General features: G+C 35.1%; 1 protein-coding gene across 2 annotated transcripts in view; it reads right to left on the bottom strand.

The window, feature by feature from the left end:
* The window catches only part of CSMD3 (CUB and Sushi multiple domains 3), a 1328729-nt gene that overhangs the window by 268411 nt on the left and 1043477 nt on the right, over nucleotides 1-16841 (bottom strand). For both annotated transcript variants that reach the window (XM_058275930.2, XM_058275932.2), the window contains one exon: nucleotides 8455-8571. In XM_058275930.2, the coding sequence (XP_058131913.1) occupies nucleotides 8455-8571 (117 nt within the window). The remainder of the gene's footprint in view (nucleotides 1-8454; nucleotides 8572-16841) is intronic.

Here is a 16841-nt window from a genome sequence, read left to right on the forward strand (position 1 = left end):
TGTTTGTAACTTGCAGTGCTTTTGTATCATTATAACAGTTGTTGAAACAGAAAGTATGAGGTCATGTATATTACTAGAAGGAAAGCTAAAAACTGTAACCTGATACTTTATATGACAGTAAAATCACATGTAAAACATGAATATGGGTAATATTACAAATATGACTGTTTTTGCAAAATATAAATACAAAATATGTACCAATAAAATGAATTTGTTAAAAAAAAAGACCCTGTCAAGTCTTGGAAAAGGGTCTGCCTGGCAACTCCCTATGCAAATTCCTATTTAATTTTATTTAACAAGACATTTGGCTGAACTTAAGGCAGTCACCTTTGTACTGGATGCTCTGGCCAACAACTGGCCCTGGCTTCATAATTTTACAGACCCTTGGACCATTGCCCATGATCTGGACATCTGGTTCAGTCAATGACAATGGCAACAATTCCTTTTCCGAAGTTTCCAGTTCTGGGGTGAAATAAGCTTTATAGATAAAATAAAAATCAAAGTCACACATGTCTCTATACATACTAAATTCACAGTACCATGACACATCAGGACAATCCATATCCCCTCTGGAATCCAGATATTACTGATAGTGACTTAGGCACTCATTTCATTTCTCAGAATGCACAATGTCTCAATATCCAAACCAATTTTTTGTGGGGTAATGTGTCTATCTCATATCTATAGGGTGTCCACAAGATGGCTTCAAATTTAATTGTATAAATAGTATCCAAAGAAATAACTAATATAATTATAAATACATACGGTGATTACTTTTTCCTTGCTCTAACATGCTAGGAACCAAAAAATAAAGGTTTCCATTTTTTTATGGAACAAAGATAAATACTAATTACTGCTTATTGACATTAAAACACCCTTCAGGGTGAGGATGTGACTCAATCAGTGGAGCTCCTGCCTCTCACATGGGAGATCCCAGGTTCAGTTCCTGGTGTCTCCTAAAAAAATAAAAACAAACAACAAGCAAAACAAATGATAAAACCAACTCAGGGAAGCCGAGTGGCTCAGTGGTTGAGCACCAGCTTCCCGCATATGAAGTCCCGAGTTCAATTCCCAGTCCCGGGTACCTCAGAAAACAAAAAACAAAAACAAAAACACCCATCAATTAAAATTAAAAATGGCCTCCATTTCTTTTCAGGTGCTCTCATATTATAAATAATGATATGGGATAACAAATGCAAATTTTGATACACACATTTCTACCATCGTTAGGTAAATTCAGTAGCTAGAAAAGAATAAAAGAATAATCATTGATTTTATGCAATTGTACTGTCAAGAAATGTAGTATTGTGCACTTTAAAAATAAAATATCAAAAGCTTTTATTGACCATAAGGACTCTTTCAATACTGAAAACTGAATACCAAGATAAAGAGAATGGCAAAAAATGATTTATAGACCTAATGAGCATGCAAAAGAATCTCAAGAAAATTTGTCACCAAAATGTAGGGGAAATTCATGACAATAAATTACTGACTTAAGTTTAAAGACAGGTAACCATAACATAAATTATAGAAGTAATTCTGAATATTTAGAAGAACCATTTAGAAGAACACAGATATAAGATCATAAAAATAAGAAGAAAACCCAAAAAAAGAAAAAAAACACAGAAAACAACTTACATGTATAAAAATAAATAAATAAATAAATATATATATATCAAAAAATTTAAAAAATCACAGACACAAATTAAAAGGTAAATGGTCATGTGAAAAAATGCTTAAGATTTAAAGGAGAATATCCTCAAGGTATAATACTGGATATCTCTTAACCAAAAAGATGAGAATTGTTTGTGAAACTTATCTATTCAGGTCAAAACTATATTAACACACATTAAAATGTCCAAATACCATGAGAACAAATAAGTACATTTATATATACCATAGTTTTAATCTAGTATGTTTGCTTTCTCCTTCTCATTTCTAAGACCTAAGTTTTTGAAGACTACTTTTCACAACTTAACAGTTTACCAGGAAATATGAAAGATACCATGTTGTAAAATTAAATTGTATCTAACAACCACTATGTAATTTCCTAAGTCTATCAACTGGAAAGAAAAGGCTAAATGTAATGAACATGATAAAAATTAATAAGAGAGAGGTCTCCTTGAGCAACAAGGAGATTTTCAGGAGGTAACCCTTTGGCAATATATAATAATAGGCTAAGTTTCAGTTTCACAACAACAGGGTTCATAAGCACAACCATCAATGTCAAGGGCCTGGTGTATTGGTCTGTCCTTCACTAGGCACTACCTATGTATTCTAGACATTCTTGCTGCTGTATTAGAGAATGTAGTAGGACATCTGAGGACGGAGATTCAATTTTCTTTCAGTAATTGTGTGGGTCTCCATCCACCAAGACAACAAATACCCCATGAGCCTCCCTGGCACCAGGGATTCTTACCAAGAACCAACTAGCAATGTATTTGGAAAAAGACTTTGACAAAAAGGGGGAAATATTAAACACAAAGGAGTGTTTATGGCATAGAAATTTCAAAGGGAGTTGGGAGGCCATTCCAGAGGTTACCCTTAGGCATGTCTCAGGAGGCTCTCATTGAATGCCACAGTAAGCAGTGCCTCAAGCAGGGGTGCTTCTGAGGACTCTCAAGATATCTAGACTCTGTAGGCTGGGCAGACAATCTCAGGAATTAGGTACCTTGTCAGTGGGACTTACTTTGGAATATAGGTTCCCCAATGTAACAGAGGTAGACTCATTTACAATTTCTCTACATATGGCTCTTCTGCCCCTTTTATTTGAACCTATAATTAGCATTATACTTGTTAAATATATGTTCCAAGACTAAAATCTTTGGTCTGTTCATATGCTGGTTGAGCCTTGAATCTGAGCAAAGTTTCAACACCCACTCTCCAGGTCATAATGCTCACCCAGGACCACTAACAAAAGGATGATGATGGATAACGCCCATCCCAAAAAACAGAGTATCTACAGCTGCAAGCAAGATGGTTCTATCCATCTGCCCATGGAATCTAAGTCCCTGCTCAATCAGAAAGAGAATATGCATGACCCATTCTAAAATCCTCAAGACTGAGGAATGAACAAACATAAGGGGGGAATGAAAGTATGGACTTAATATTATTCTATAATAAGTCTATTAAATTAGCAATGAAAGAACCTATAACATTTATAGAGGCAGTGGTCACGAGAGGTTCTGAGGGGAGGGAGAGAGAAGAATAGGTGTAACATGGGACTTTTTTGGGACATTGGAATTGCCCTTCATAACACTGCAATGACGGATATAGGCCTTTATACATTTTGTCAAAATGTGTGCAGCAAAGTGTAAACTATAATGGAAACTATTGACCATGGTTAGTAGCAATGCTTCAATATATGTTCATCAATGTTAACCAACAAATGTACCACACTAATGAAAGATGTTGTTAAGAGAGACAGTGGGGGAGGAGAAAAAGGTGGGGTACTTGGATATTTGGGTATGTGGGAATCTTGCTATATTTCTGATGTATCATTTATATAACCTAAAACTTCTTTAAAATAAAATTTTAAAAAATTAATAAGATAGTTGTTACCTAATTATTATCAGTGTTTTAATATAATATTATGATAAAGTATGGAATAAAAAAATAACCTTGCATTACGAGCAATGCCTTAGGGAAAGATGTTTGAGGCTTGACTCGAGAGAAAATACATAAGACTAGAAGTTAATAGTTGTGAAAGCTAAACTATGTGGAAGTAGGAGAGAAGTTCATGGCAGTGCAAATTACTTAAAAAAAAATCCTCTCCCTCAGCAAAGTACAGAAAGTTTTAACAGCTCTATATGCTCCTGGTACAGTGTAGATTAGACTGACAATAACTTGGTGTGAATTAGGGATTCATGAAGTAGAGACCTATGCAACCAAGAGATTGAGTCCATAGTAAGGAAAGACTGGAGAGAAGGCAGATCACCTGGGAAAATCTAAGAAGATTTTCATGTCCACTTTCTAGATTCTACATGTGGAAGCTAAAGAGATATGCATCTAGAGTGGTTGTCTATGATGTGGAATTATCTGGGAAGCTGAAAAATGAGATAAATTTCAGTATGTTATCCTGGAAATTTTCAATGCGTTTACATATGGAAATCTCCAAGATATCTGAATGTCAGTATGTAGTCTTCACAGTTAAAATCAGACACTGTATTATATTGCAATTTATGTTAAATGAGACTTATCTATAAAAGATAAATATTCCCTAATATATAAGGAAAAAGTGACTGAAGAGAGATGGGAGATGTGGGTGGGAAAATGGGAAGATGATAATTCCAACAAGTAATATTCCATTGGAAATTCATTTAGGTATCATGCTACTAACTGCAAATCTTTTTTTTTTTTTTTAGGAGGTACAAGGGATTGAACCCATTACTTTGTACATGGGAAGCAGTCACTCAACCATGGAGCTACATACACTCCCCATCAAATATTTTTTTATAAAAAAAGTTTAAAGAAGGCCTTGTTCAGTTTTTAAAATTCCATCTCTTTTTAATTGCCTCAAGGACCTTGATTTGCCAATTGATCCATCCCATATTTTCACATTGTGATCTCTACTGTGTCTTTCTCCTTGAACTCTGAAATAAAGACTCTATCCCCAAGGAAATTAGGCACACAAGAAAATCAAAACAAACATCATCCTCTTACTTGTACTCTACTTTGGGTATGATTTTATATTTCTTTTGTTTCTTCTTAGCCAGGTTTATTGAAAAAAAAAGTAAAAAAAAAACCTTATTCCCCAATTTTATTACTCACTTCCACCTGAAATTTGATTTTGTCTCCACCTTCCAGGGAAAAGAACATAATAATAAAATTTTATTTACCTCTAACAATGCTAACAGTTCTCTTATACTCCAATCATATCTATACCAAATTCCAAGTAAAATCAAATATGTTATCCATGATTTTTAGTTTTTAGCATTTAAAAATATTGCATGAAGACAAGCAACTAAACCGCAGAGGATATATCTGGTATTTAAATATTCAAAGATGGAGAATTAAAATTTAGTTGAAAGATCTATAAAGTAGGACACAGTGAAACAATTCAATGCTTTAGAATAAAGGTAGTAACATTTCAATACGTGCTATCCACCTGATCTGGAATTGTTATTTTTCCTAGGGTATAAAACAGCTGGAATGCTGCAGAATGAATATTGCCAGAATGACCTAAAATCTGAAGTTCAAATGAAATTGAACAATGCTCATGAAAGCATTATGACTTGATGATTCACTTACCTAGAAGAATTGAAAGATATGAATTGAATGACAAAATATATATTCACTCTATCACCAGTAATGTAGAGTCATATGTACATTTAACTTATATGAGTTCAATTGTACAGCTAGCAAAAAATAAACAATGGAAGTAATCTGGTACTACAGGCATCTAAAAAAAGCCAACTACCTCACTTGCATTTACCTGAATAAATAGTAATCTTTTCTGACATTGGAGGAAAAATGTCCTCAAATTGAGAGTATAGCATATGTAAAAGCATGTAGACAATAATTTATGGGTGATACAGGTTGAGTGTATGTGATTTCTCCTTACATAATGAATTTAGAGCCCTAAGCTCTGTGCAAAATGCAATTCCAATAAATAAACTGAATGTATTTGCCAGACAGTGTGCTAGATAATTTAAAAGCCAAGGTCTAAGAGTGTCAGTATGTAAAAGATGTAGAAAAAGGAATTAATATACCTTGGGATAAATGACAAGGAAAGAAAAGTGAGATGTGATATGTGATGAAGTGATTCTGAAATGTCATAAAATACAGTTTAAGGTAGTAACAAGGTAGTTGTGGTGAAGTGAAATGAGAGGAAGCAGAAGCAAAATAGGACCTCGGTCTGTAGAGACCCAGAATCTATTACTTGATCACCCTGCATTAAAGAAGAAAAGGCAGTGATAGGAAGTAGTAAATGACTAAGATTTATTGCATTCCACTAACCTGCTCCCACATAATTATAAGGTAGCCCAGGACTCATTAATATATTGGCTATCAATTGGAAAAGTGAAAGCCAAAATCTTTGTACTCATGCCTTAATTCAGTAATACAAATAACTGTTTTATTTTTAGACATGCTAATCCTATCATCCTAGTTCAATCCAGGTCATTTTATTTCATCTTTTTTTGTGTGTGAGGTGTATAGGAATGTTAACATAAAAGAGAGAAAAATGTGTGTATATGTATGTGTGATTACATTAGGTACTATGTTACTATGCCACTTTACATATATTATTTTATTTTATTTGAAAATAACACTATAAGGTAAGCATTTTAGCATCACTATTTTAGAGATAAGAACAGTAAGGTTCAGGCCAATGAGGTGACTTGCAACAACATCAAACAGAAAATACGTGGTTGAATTGTGTCTTGAACCCAGAAATCTGACTACAAAGCTGTCATTCTTCGACATGGTATTGAGCATGAGACATGATTTTGATAAGCAATCTTATTTACTCTGCCCCTATTCCGTAGACATAATAATTCCCATTTCACAAATGAAGAACTGAGTTTCAAAGAGATTATTTGTGAGTGACTTGTCCAAAAACTGATAGCTAAGATGTGTCAGGGCTGAAATTAGAATTCAAGTTTTTTGACTGCACATGTAATTTGGGGGAAAAAAAAAAAAAGCTACAACATTTATAAAATAAATTTCCTTATTAATAAATCAAAGTATATTTGATTTTATCTACAAACAACTCAGGAAGATTTGTTTCCTAAAAAAATAATTGTAAAACCACACATTACTGGCACAATACAGCATTGTATTTTATATTAGGAAAATTAAATTCAATGTGCACTAACCCTGCTAAGCTTCTTTAGGCATCCATTAATTTACTTTTATTTTAATCAGTACTTGCTCCTTCTCCTCTTTTTAAACATGCGTAGGCAGGTTAAAATAACTCCAGGGTGACCAGCTTGTCTTCGTGTCAGAAAATGAAATGTCTGATTTTCATCTTTCTTATTCTTTTGAACACATAGCATCCCAAGAATAGAGTACAATAGAACAAATTAGTGGCTTCCAAAGAGGAGTCAGACAGCCATGCAGTTTACTGAACAATCATTGCTAGGATTCTGTCAGAAACCAGGTAACATTTTTGGCAGCTAGTCATAAACCCCTTTAGCAAGGAAAGGACTCTTTTGGACACAAAAGGCAAAAAACAAATAAACAACATCAACAACAAAATCAAACAAAACAACCTCCACAATAATGTGGATAATATTTTTCTTTTTAAATTGTTGTTCTATTCACTATCAAAGAGCTCAGTTTTGATTTAGTGGATCAATATACTAAGAAAAAGAAATATTTTGCAGAGTGAGAACAGAAGCAGAAGCAGACGTCTTGCTAATGCTGGCATCACTATTTCAAGGCTAAATGAAAGATTTAGGGCTTCAATTCTGATGATAATTCTTTCTCAGGTAAGATGAGGATCTTGGGTTTGTTTTGGAGAGGAGAAAAGGAGGTTATATAGGAAGAATCTGGTTATAAGAAATTGGACTGGAAACATCAGCTTATTTTATATGTCAGCAGAAATGTTCAGCCAAAATGTGATCCAGCAACTGTGATATGATGAAATCTATATCCTCTGCTATAATAGTGAATCATCCAGACCTAGATATTCATTAAAGTTATAATAAATTATTTACCATGTAACACACTACTATAAATCTAAATTCCAGAAGTCTATGAATTTTCAGCATCTTTTACATACTTTACTGTTCACTGAATTTCCATTGCCTACCCATCCATAAAACAGAGTTAAACCTGGGTTGAATCCAACTGGATCTCATATCCAAAACTTTTAGAAGCCAGACAAATGACTTCTAAGACTTGTGATCAGGGGAGATGTGAAGACAGCAAAGGACACATTGTCTTCTTAGTGTCCATGCAGAACAGATTGTCAGGTTGACAAGAAGAGCTGAAATGTCCTTTTCTGTTTTCTAAATTTTCACTGCTGTCCCAGAAACTAGATGCTTAAAACAAAAATCTCTTCTTTCTGGAAAATGTTAATAAAGTATAAAACTGATATAATTATTTTGTATCTACTTGTATTATTACTGTAGTATTTCTATATTTGACTTTATGAATATTTTGCAGAGCAGATTGCTTTATGCTCTGGTAATTTCCCATTTTATATGATCCAATAGGAAGGCACTTGTAAGGTTACTGAATGTATTTATTTTTAAAAATTAAAAACAATCCTGTTTTCATTTTTATATTGTTGTTCACCTGTGTACTTGACTGTAAATTAGGATTGAGTAAAATGACCTCAGAATTTTATTATTACAAAGCTACCATCTAAAAATAAGACAGAGCAAAGTACTTTATGGATATAAATATTATCAACTTAAAAAACTACTTAAATTTTCAAGTAGCATATAGTGAGAAATAAAATATGTCTGGAATGTAATACTATATGATGAGAGCAATCTTACTTACCAAACTCCTTGGGAACTGCTATAGAATAAACACAATTATGTCCCACACTGTAATTTTTTGGATAGTTTGGTGATAAAACTGTGCCTTCAGAACCTGTTGAACGACTCCCACAAGGTGCTAGGAAATAAAAATGACAAACATTACATTTAGAAAAAATTATACATTATTAATGTCTTCTTAATATAAATTTTAAAAATATGACTCCTATATTAAAGTACAACAATGATTTCCATCTTTCAACAAGAAGTCCTTGAGTCAAATATTTTAAAAATTTAAAGAATGTACACATACAAATTTTATAAATATTCAAATTTACTCTTCTTAGGGCCTAAATAATATAATATTGTAATGGTGCTATCTCTAAAGGCAATAATGGTGGACTTGCTATCATTACAATGATAGTCTTAAGTGAATCATCTCTTTTATAATGATGAGAAATTACATATGCAGTAGGAAATCTCATTGCCAGGTTTTAAAACTCTATTCAAATCCAACTCTGATCATGCTGCTGTCAAATTAAGCATGTCTCTACATGGGACAGAGTTGGCTCTGCAAATACACTCATCCACTTATTTAAGTAATCTAATCTCTCAGGAACTTTATCTGCTTATATCATGTACCTTGAAATCAGAGTAGTAGCTAATAGTGCATTGAGGCAGACTTTCTGCCACCTTTACTTCAAATGTGCTATGCTTATGTTATGGTTAGACTGATTCCACTGTTTCTGATAAAGGAGTAGATGGTGTCTTGTCATTCACATGTCAGGAGATGCATAAGGATTCATAGTTCTCAGAATCAGAGAAAGACCTGGGCTACAGATGGAGATTTAGATATCAAGAATGTACAGGTGGTTGTTGATATTCTTAAAATGAAAAGTATATAGAAGAGAGAAGATGGCCGAAGAGGAGATCCCAGGGAACACCAAAGATTTAAGATCAGATAGATAAGAAGGGGATGGCAGAGAGAGATTAGTCTCTTGGGAGGCAACGGAGAGGAGAGTTTCAATTTAAAGGAAGTGTTCAAAAGGGTTAAATGTTGCCAAGTGTTTAATAAATGACAAAGTATTCTGGGATAATTTGGCAATCAGGAGAGTAGGGGAGTGCTTCTTGCCCACTTTATGGTCTCCCAAAGGAGGGATTTTCCCTAAGTATTCCAGGTTATGGTTTGCTCCTTACTCCAAACACTGAAGCCAGGAGGGCCATGAGGATTGGTGATTGAGATCCTGGACAGGGACTTCTGCTTCCTCTGGGGCCATCCTGCTCACAGAACCTACTGCCTATCTGCTTTAATTAATATTAAAGCTGACGGTTTGATATCTATCAGCTTGTCTCTTAATTGACTTTGAACCTTTTCAGGAAAGAAGGAGTATAGTTTATTATTACCCTCAAACTCCACAACGGAGATTTTGGGGCTATTAACAGAGTAGTTTAAACTAAAGCAGCCTTCAGCAAACTATAACTGGCAGGCCAAATCCAGCTGGTGAATCAAGAAAGGTTTTTACATTTTCAAAGAGTTGATCAACAAATAAACTAACAAAAAAGAATGTGCTAAAGTGACGCATATGGCAAGCAAAGTTAAAAATATTTACTATCTGGCCCTGTACAGAAAAAGGTTTTCAAACCTCTGAACTAGAGAAAAGGTTTATATATGGATGAAGAGTGCATGAGCTTTTGTTGTGCTTTTGTTTATTATGGAGGAAGAAGTTTATTAGGAAACTGGAAAAACCAGGAGTACTGATCCAGAGACCTGGAAAAGATAAGCTTAAGAACAAACGTAGAGTGATTAGCCTCAGACAGCAGTAACAGTGCTCCTCTGAGACCAGATTGAAGCACTGAAGAAGTTTGGAACTAGTCACCTTTACAAACTCCCCAGTTATACCTGATTTCCTTTTTTTAAAAAAAAATAATTTTCTCGTTAGAGCAGTTGTAGGTTTACAGAAAAATAATGCAGAAACTACAGAATTCTTATATACTCCCCCACACATGTGGTTAACAGTTTGTAATCGTGTGGTACCTGTTAATGGCTGATGAAACTGATTTTCTTTTTTAGAGAGAGCTGGAGGCAGCCAAGCATTAAGTGGTTTGAGAAAAGTCATGGAAGTTTGAAAAAGTGAAAATTTTGGATGGTTTGCTGGCCAAAGTCTATAAAATGTGGCATGATATTAAAAACACACACAATAAAAACAGGATGCTGTATGGAGTACAGTGGCTAATGAATGCTCTGCCTTTCTTTCTTTTAATGCTCTAAAAGGGGTGATGATAAACAGTTAGAATGAAATATACCAAAATTAGAACTCCCCAGAAAAAACAACAAAGTAACAGTGATGATAATAAGCAAAGATGCATCAATCTCATCACTCATTATTGTTTGAGATTAGGCAGGTGTATTCTTATTTCAGCACAGATAACTTTATTCAACTGATAATGCTCCTGATGAGAGGATGATTAAAGAATAAGCAGTTTGTTTTATGTTAACTTTCTTTTTTATTCTAAGGTGCTCCAAAATTAAAATTAAAGTAACTTGAATATAGGTGAGAAAAGCTTTTATATTTATATTTGGAAAGTATGAATAAAAATGAGAGCTTCTAACTCAAGTTCAACTCTGTGGCTTAGTCATGAACATTCTGCCATTCCACATTAATATGTGTCTGACAGTCTAGATTTGTTTCATGTATTTTATTTTGCATTTTGAACATTTATGTCTGCTTCTATTGAAAATCTCATTTATAAATATAAACTTTTTCGGTCATTGATGAATATATTAAAGGTTACAGTATAATCATATGTCCTTGTGGTAACTAGTATTACTGTAGATTCTGATACTTTTACTGGTGGTAGTAATTTTACATACTTTTTGGTCACTGCCTGCAGCATGGTTTAATTTATCATAAAAATGCATAATACTATAGTGAGTAACAATATTTTATGCAGTACATAAAAATATGTATAGAGAAAATTAACTGTGCTGTGAGATACCAATCTATTGCAATCTCTTTGTATTTATAAAATCTAAAAGTAATAACGAGTAAACCAGACCAATTTTATTGATTTTCTTAATATTGATTTCTAGAAAATTTTCATATTCTCTCCTCCCATCCTAATTTCATCTTATTGACCAGGAAAGGAAAGGGCAACCTCTATCTTTTTTGCTCTGCTAACAATAAGTAGAAAAGGAAGATAGAAGCAAGCTGGGACTTTGGATTCTATGTTTATTTTTGATATTTGATATATACCTATAGGCCTGATGTCAAACATGCTGTTTTCTCTTTAAACAGATTATGTCCACTGAAATGTATTAAGTGTAATTTATGTGATACATGCAACTATCACTTAAATGTATCTTTTAAAAAAATAGTGTCTTTGTGAACACAGGGGAACATAATTTTAGATATTTAAATTTTCAAACAGCTTATTTCTTAAATGCCATTTTTCTTGGCTCCCTCTTCCTAATTCTTAGGGTCCAATTAATCATTGATCTCTGTTGCTTGTACCCTTGCCAAACTTGTCAACTTCTCTCTATCCTCTCTGCCACTGTCACTGTAACAATCCGGACTCACAAAAGTTTTCATTTGGACTCTTCCAATAGACTCTTAAGTTCTAATCATCACTAAAGGTTCATCCCACTGCAAGCAATGTTTCTAACACACAGGTATCATCATGTTTCTCCTCTTTACCTAAGAGAGTATCTTGTACACAGTAGGCTCTCTATAAATGTCTGAATGATCAAATGAACTATGCTTGTAAGATCAGGCTACTACAAAGTGGTGCTCCACAGTCTGCACATAACACAAACATTACATTTGGTCAAAATTACCACTGAATACCTAAGTCACAACACAGTACAGAATCCAGACATACAATCAATGAGTTCATCTAAATCTTTTTTTTTTTTTCTTTTAGAATTAAAAGATTTTCTGTTTCTCTGTTTGATTACCAGGAATCGTAGTTGTTTTATATTTAGGGGCTATACTATGTGAAAGAAAATTATCTTTAAATACTAGAAAAATATTTAATAGTGAGATGTTGACAATACAAAAGCCATATGGACACTGAGTTCCCCTGAGGGAATAATAAACTCATGTCTACTATTTCACAATAGCAAATACATACTACCACTTTATCATCCTGGGGTATAATATCATTGAGTGAGAAAAATCTCGCAGTTTAATTTCTTGTTATTTATTCTTGTTATCTCTTTTACTTTTTGTTTACTTTTACAAATATTCTTTTAACTGTATTTGTATGGTTTGATTTGTATAAATTAAATGCACCCATGATAAAACTACTGTATATACTTGTTTTATGCTGCAAACTATGTATGCAGTGATGCAGTACATAGATGTGGCATTACAGAGAATTCCAAGCATGACATTGCAATGAGGTTTTAAGACTTCTAGCTAACCAACGAAAAGGATTTCCCAGGTATAATTTGAATAGGAGTGTAGAGGGAGGGGGCTGCTAAAGGAGGAGGACTAAAAACAAATAGGAGAATGAGAGGGAACCCTGTTATCTAGTGAAATAGAAGAATCCCACATGTACCTAGCCTTAAGTTACTTGCAATTTCATATCTCTTCACTTAAGTAAAATAAAATGTATTATCAAATATACTATATATTGAAAACTAGTATATAATGTATAAATTACACTCAGAAAGCAAGTTAGGTACTTTTAAAAGTGATGAATTCTTACAGTTCACAAAAGAGCAAGGTGCTCTACCAAATCAATAATTTACTAGATGCAGCAAGTGACTTCCATACCCTTCTAGTAAATGACTTCTGTCCTGATGTATCTTGACTGAATGTCACAAATCATAAATCTTTTTAGAGAATGTGTTTGAAGGCTGTGTCAACCATGCAACCTTTGTTTTTTCCTTGAGAAGGCTTCTCTTAATCCTCAAACTCTGTGATAAAAGTTTGCAATACAGTTACTGTTTGCTGTATTGATTTTAAGATTAAAATTACTACTGCTTATTTCTCGCCTTTGATCTTAGTGAAAATACCTAACTATTCAGCCACTCATTTCATACCCCTGTTCATGTCTCCTATATAACATACAAACTTCATTGCTTTATCTGCCTTAAATAATAAGCCCTGACACCACACCATGCAAATCCTGTGGACAGTGATCTATGCAAGTGATAAGCTTCAAATAATGTTATTTTATCATAATGGTGATAAATACTACTTTAAATTATAAACTCCTACACTCAGTATTTTACTACTAAATACTAAAAATAATTTATTCATTCTCCTCTACATTATATTTGCTATATTCATATTTATTTATCTGAATAACTGTAAATAATATTGCTATGGGTTTTCTATTGTTTCATCTGTTCACCTAGAAAGAAAAGCAAAAAATTATCCATATCATGCATAAATTTTGTGTTATAATTCTACACTATTGTTTAACATTAAAAAGATCCATCACAGGAACCAGCAAGATGGTGACAGAGTAAGGAACTCCTAGAGTCAGCTCCTGCTACAAGGCAGTTAGCAAACAGCCAGAGCTCTCCAGAGCTAGCTGAAGCACCCGTTTAGGGGCTCCAGAAGGCCAGAAGAACATCTTGCAATGTGTTTGGGGGAGTGGAAGGAGGAGATGCTGGTCTGCAGAGAAGACTTGTAAGTAGAGCTCTCCACGCCAAGGAGGCCGGTGCCCATCCTCTACTGGAGGCACAAGCCTCCTCAGGAGCTGTTCCGCAGCTGGAATTGAAAGCTCCACTTCCCTAAAATGGGGGAGGAAGAGACGGGTAAGCACCCATTTCAACTACGATGAGGAAATTCAGTGGGCTGCAGAATGATCTGGAGAACAGCTAAGGTTTGAGCATGTCCAGGTCAGAAAGAGGCTAGGAGCTACCATCTTAACTCTGTGCCTGGCACGAGGGGAAGAGGGGGGAATTAGAATCCCAGTGCTGGTGAGGACTGGTTTCTTCCCATCCAGATCATATTGTAGCTCTAGCCTAGGCCCCAGTGCCACCTCCAGCAGAGAGGAAGCTACGGGGACCTGTGCCAGTCTCTCCAGGAAATTACTAGCCAAGCCACGGAGGCCAGTGACTATCCTATTCTGGCTGCACGAGGAGCCCCAGGGACTGTTCTATGATGGGAATTGGAAGCTCCATTTCCCATAAACAGCGGAGGAGGAGACGGTTGGCTGCCAATTTCGGCTACTATTGGGAGCTTGGCTGGCTAAGAGGGAACAGCTGGGGTGTGAACCAGCCCAAGTCAGAAAGAGGCCAGTAGCTGCCATTCTGACTCCACCCCCAGCCTGAGGGGAAGCCGGGCTGACTGAAACTCTCAGTGTTGGCAGGAACCATTTTCTTTCACGAAGATCAGCCTACAGCCCTAGCCTAGGCCTCAGCCCCATCTCTGGCAAGTAGGAGGCTGAGAAGCCCAGCATCAGCCCATACCGGTAGCTGCAGGGAACTTTGACTGGCATAGATTGAAAATCAGAAGTCTAGCAGGGCAACTGCAGTCATCTTGGATCTGGACTGCATAGATTGCTGCTCATACCTGCAGCTCCATCCCTTCTCCAGTCAGGGGAGAAAGGGATGTGAAGCTACATCAGTCTCTTTGGGCAACTACAGTCTAGGCCTGCACATGTATTATTCCACATAGCTGTGACTCTGTCCCTAACCCTGGCAAAGGAGATAGTTGGAAGAAGCTTTATTGGTTCCTGACGCAAGGGGTGCAGCTTGAGCCGACACAGCTTATAGCACCAACTACATGCTTGGCTCCTACTACACAACCAGCAAGAGAGAAATGATAGGAAGCCTTAAAGTAAAGAGAAAAACTGCCCCCAGAATAAATACTCTAGTAAGCCAGATGCCAAGACACCAACAAAAAATTGCAATCCACACCAAGAAACAGGAAGCTATGGCCTAGTTAAAGGAATAAGATAAGCCTCCAGATAACATAAAGGATTTGAAACAACTAATTATAGACATTCAAACAAATCTCCTTAATAAATTCAATGAGATGGCTAAAGAGACTAAGGATATTAAGAATAAACTAGATCAGCACAAAGAAGAATTTGAAAGCATACATAGAAAAATAGCAGATCTTATGGGAATGAAAGGTGCAATCAATGAAATTAAAAAAACATTGGAATCATAAAATAACAGATTTGTGGAGGCAGAAGAAAAGATTGGTGAGCTTGAAGAAATGGCCACTGAAAGTGAATATACAAAAGAACAGATGAAGAATGGAAAAAATTGAACAAGGTCTCAGGGAAATAAATAACAGCAAAAGGCATGCAAATATATGTGTCATGGGTGTCCCAAAAAGAAAAGAGAAGGGAAAAGGGGCAGAAGGAATATTTAAAGAAATAATGGTAGAAAATTTCCCAGCCCTATTGAAGGACATAGATATCCCTGTCCGAGAAGCACATCTGAAAAAATCCAAATAGACCAACTCCAACACACATACTTATCAGAATGTTAAAGGCCAAAGACAAAGAGAGAATTCTGAGAGCAGCAAAGGAAAGCAATGCATAACATGTAAGGGATATCCAATAAGATTAAGTGCTGATTTCTCACCAGAAACCATGGAGGCAAAAAGACAGTGGTCTGATATATTTAAGATCTTACAAGAGAAAAACTTCCAATCAAGAATCTTATATCCAGCAAGACTGTCTTGCGAAAATGAGGGTAAAATTAGAATATTCATAGATAAACAGAAACTGAGAGAATTTCTAAGCAAATGACCAGAATTTCAGAAAATACTAAAGGGTGTGCTAGAGCCTGAAAAGAAAAGACAGGAGAGAGAGGCCTGGAAGAGAGTCTAGAAATAAAGATTATATCAATAAAAGTAACTAAAAGTCTCAAAAGAGTGGTGAAAATAAAATATGACAGATAAAATGGAATTAGTCAGGAATAAATGTAACCAATGATTTAAAGCACTTGTATTCAGAAAACTGCTACTTGATGTTAAAATAAATTTAAAAAGCCCTAAATAACTGGAAGAACATTCCATGCTCGTGGATTGGAAGACTAAATATCATTAAAATGTCAATTCTACTCAAATTGATAAACAGATTTAATGCAATCCTGATAAAAATTCCACCAGCATTAAAGAAAAAATTCAAAATATGATCATTAAATTTATTTGGAAGAGTAAGGAGTCCGGAATAACCCGAAACATCATACAAAGGAAAAGTGAACCCTCATCTCCAGACTTTAAATCATAATACCTACCTATAGTGGTAAAACAGCATGGCACTGGCCTAAAGACAGACACAACAGACCAAATTTATGGTTCAGAAACAGACCTTCACAGGTGTGGTCAACTGAGTTTTGACTAGCCTGTCAAGCTCACACAACTCGGGCAGAACAATCCATTCAACAAATGGTGCTGAAAGAATTGGACATCCATAGCTGAAAGAAGGAAAGAG

Source organism: Dasypus novemcinctus, chromosome 14, assembly GCF_030445035.2.
Source record: "Dasypus novemcinctus isolate mDasNov1 chromosome 14, mDasNov1.1.hap2, whole genome shotgun sequence".
NCBI lineage: Eukaryota > Metazoa > Chordata > Mammalia > Cingulata > Dasypodidae > Dasypus > Dasypus novemcinctus.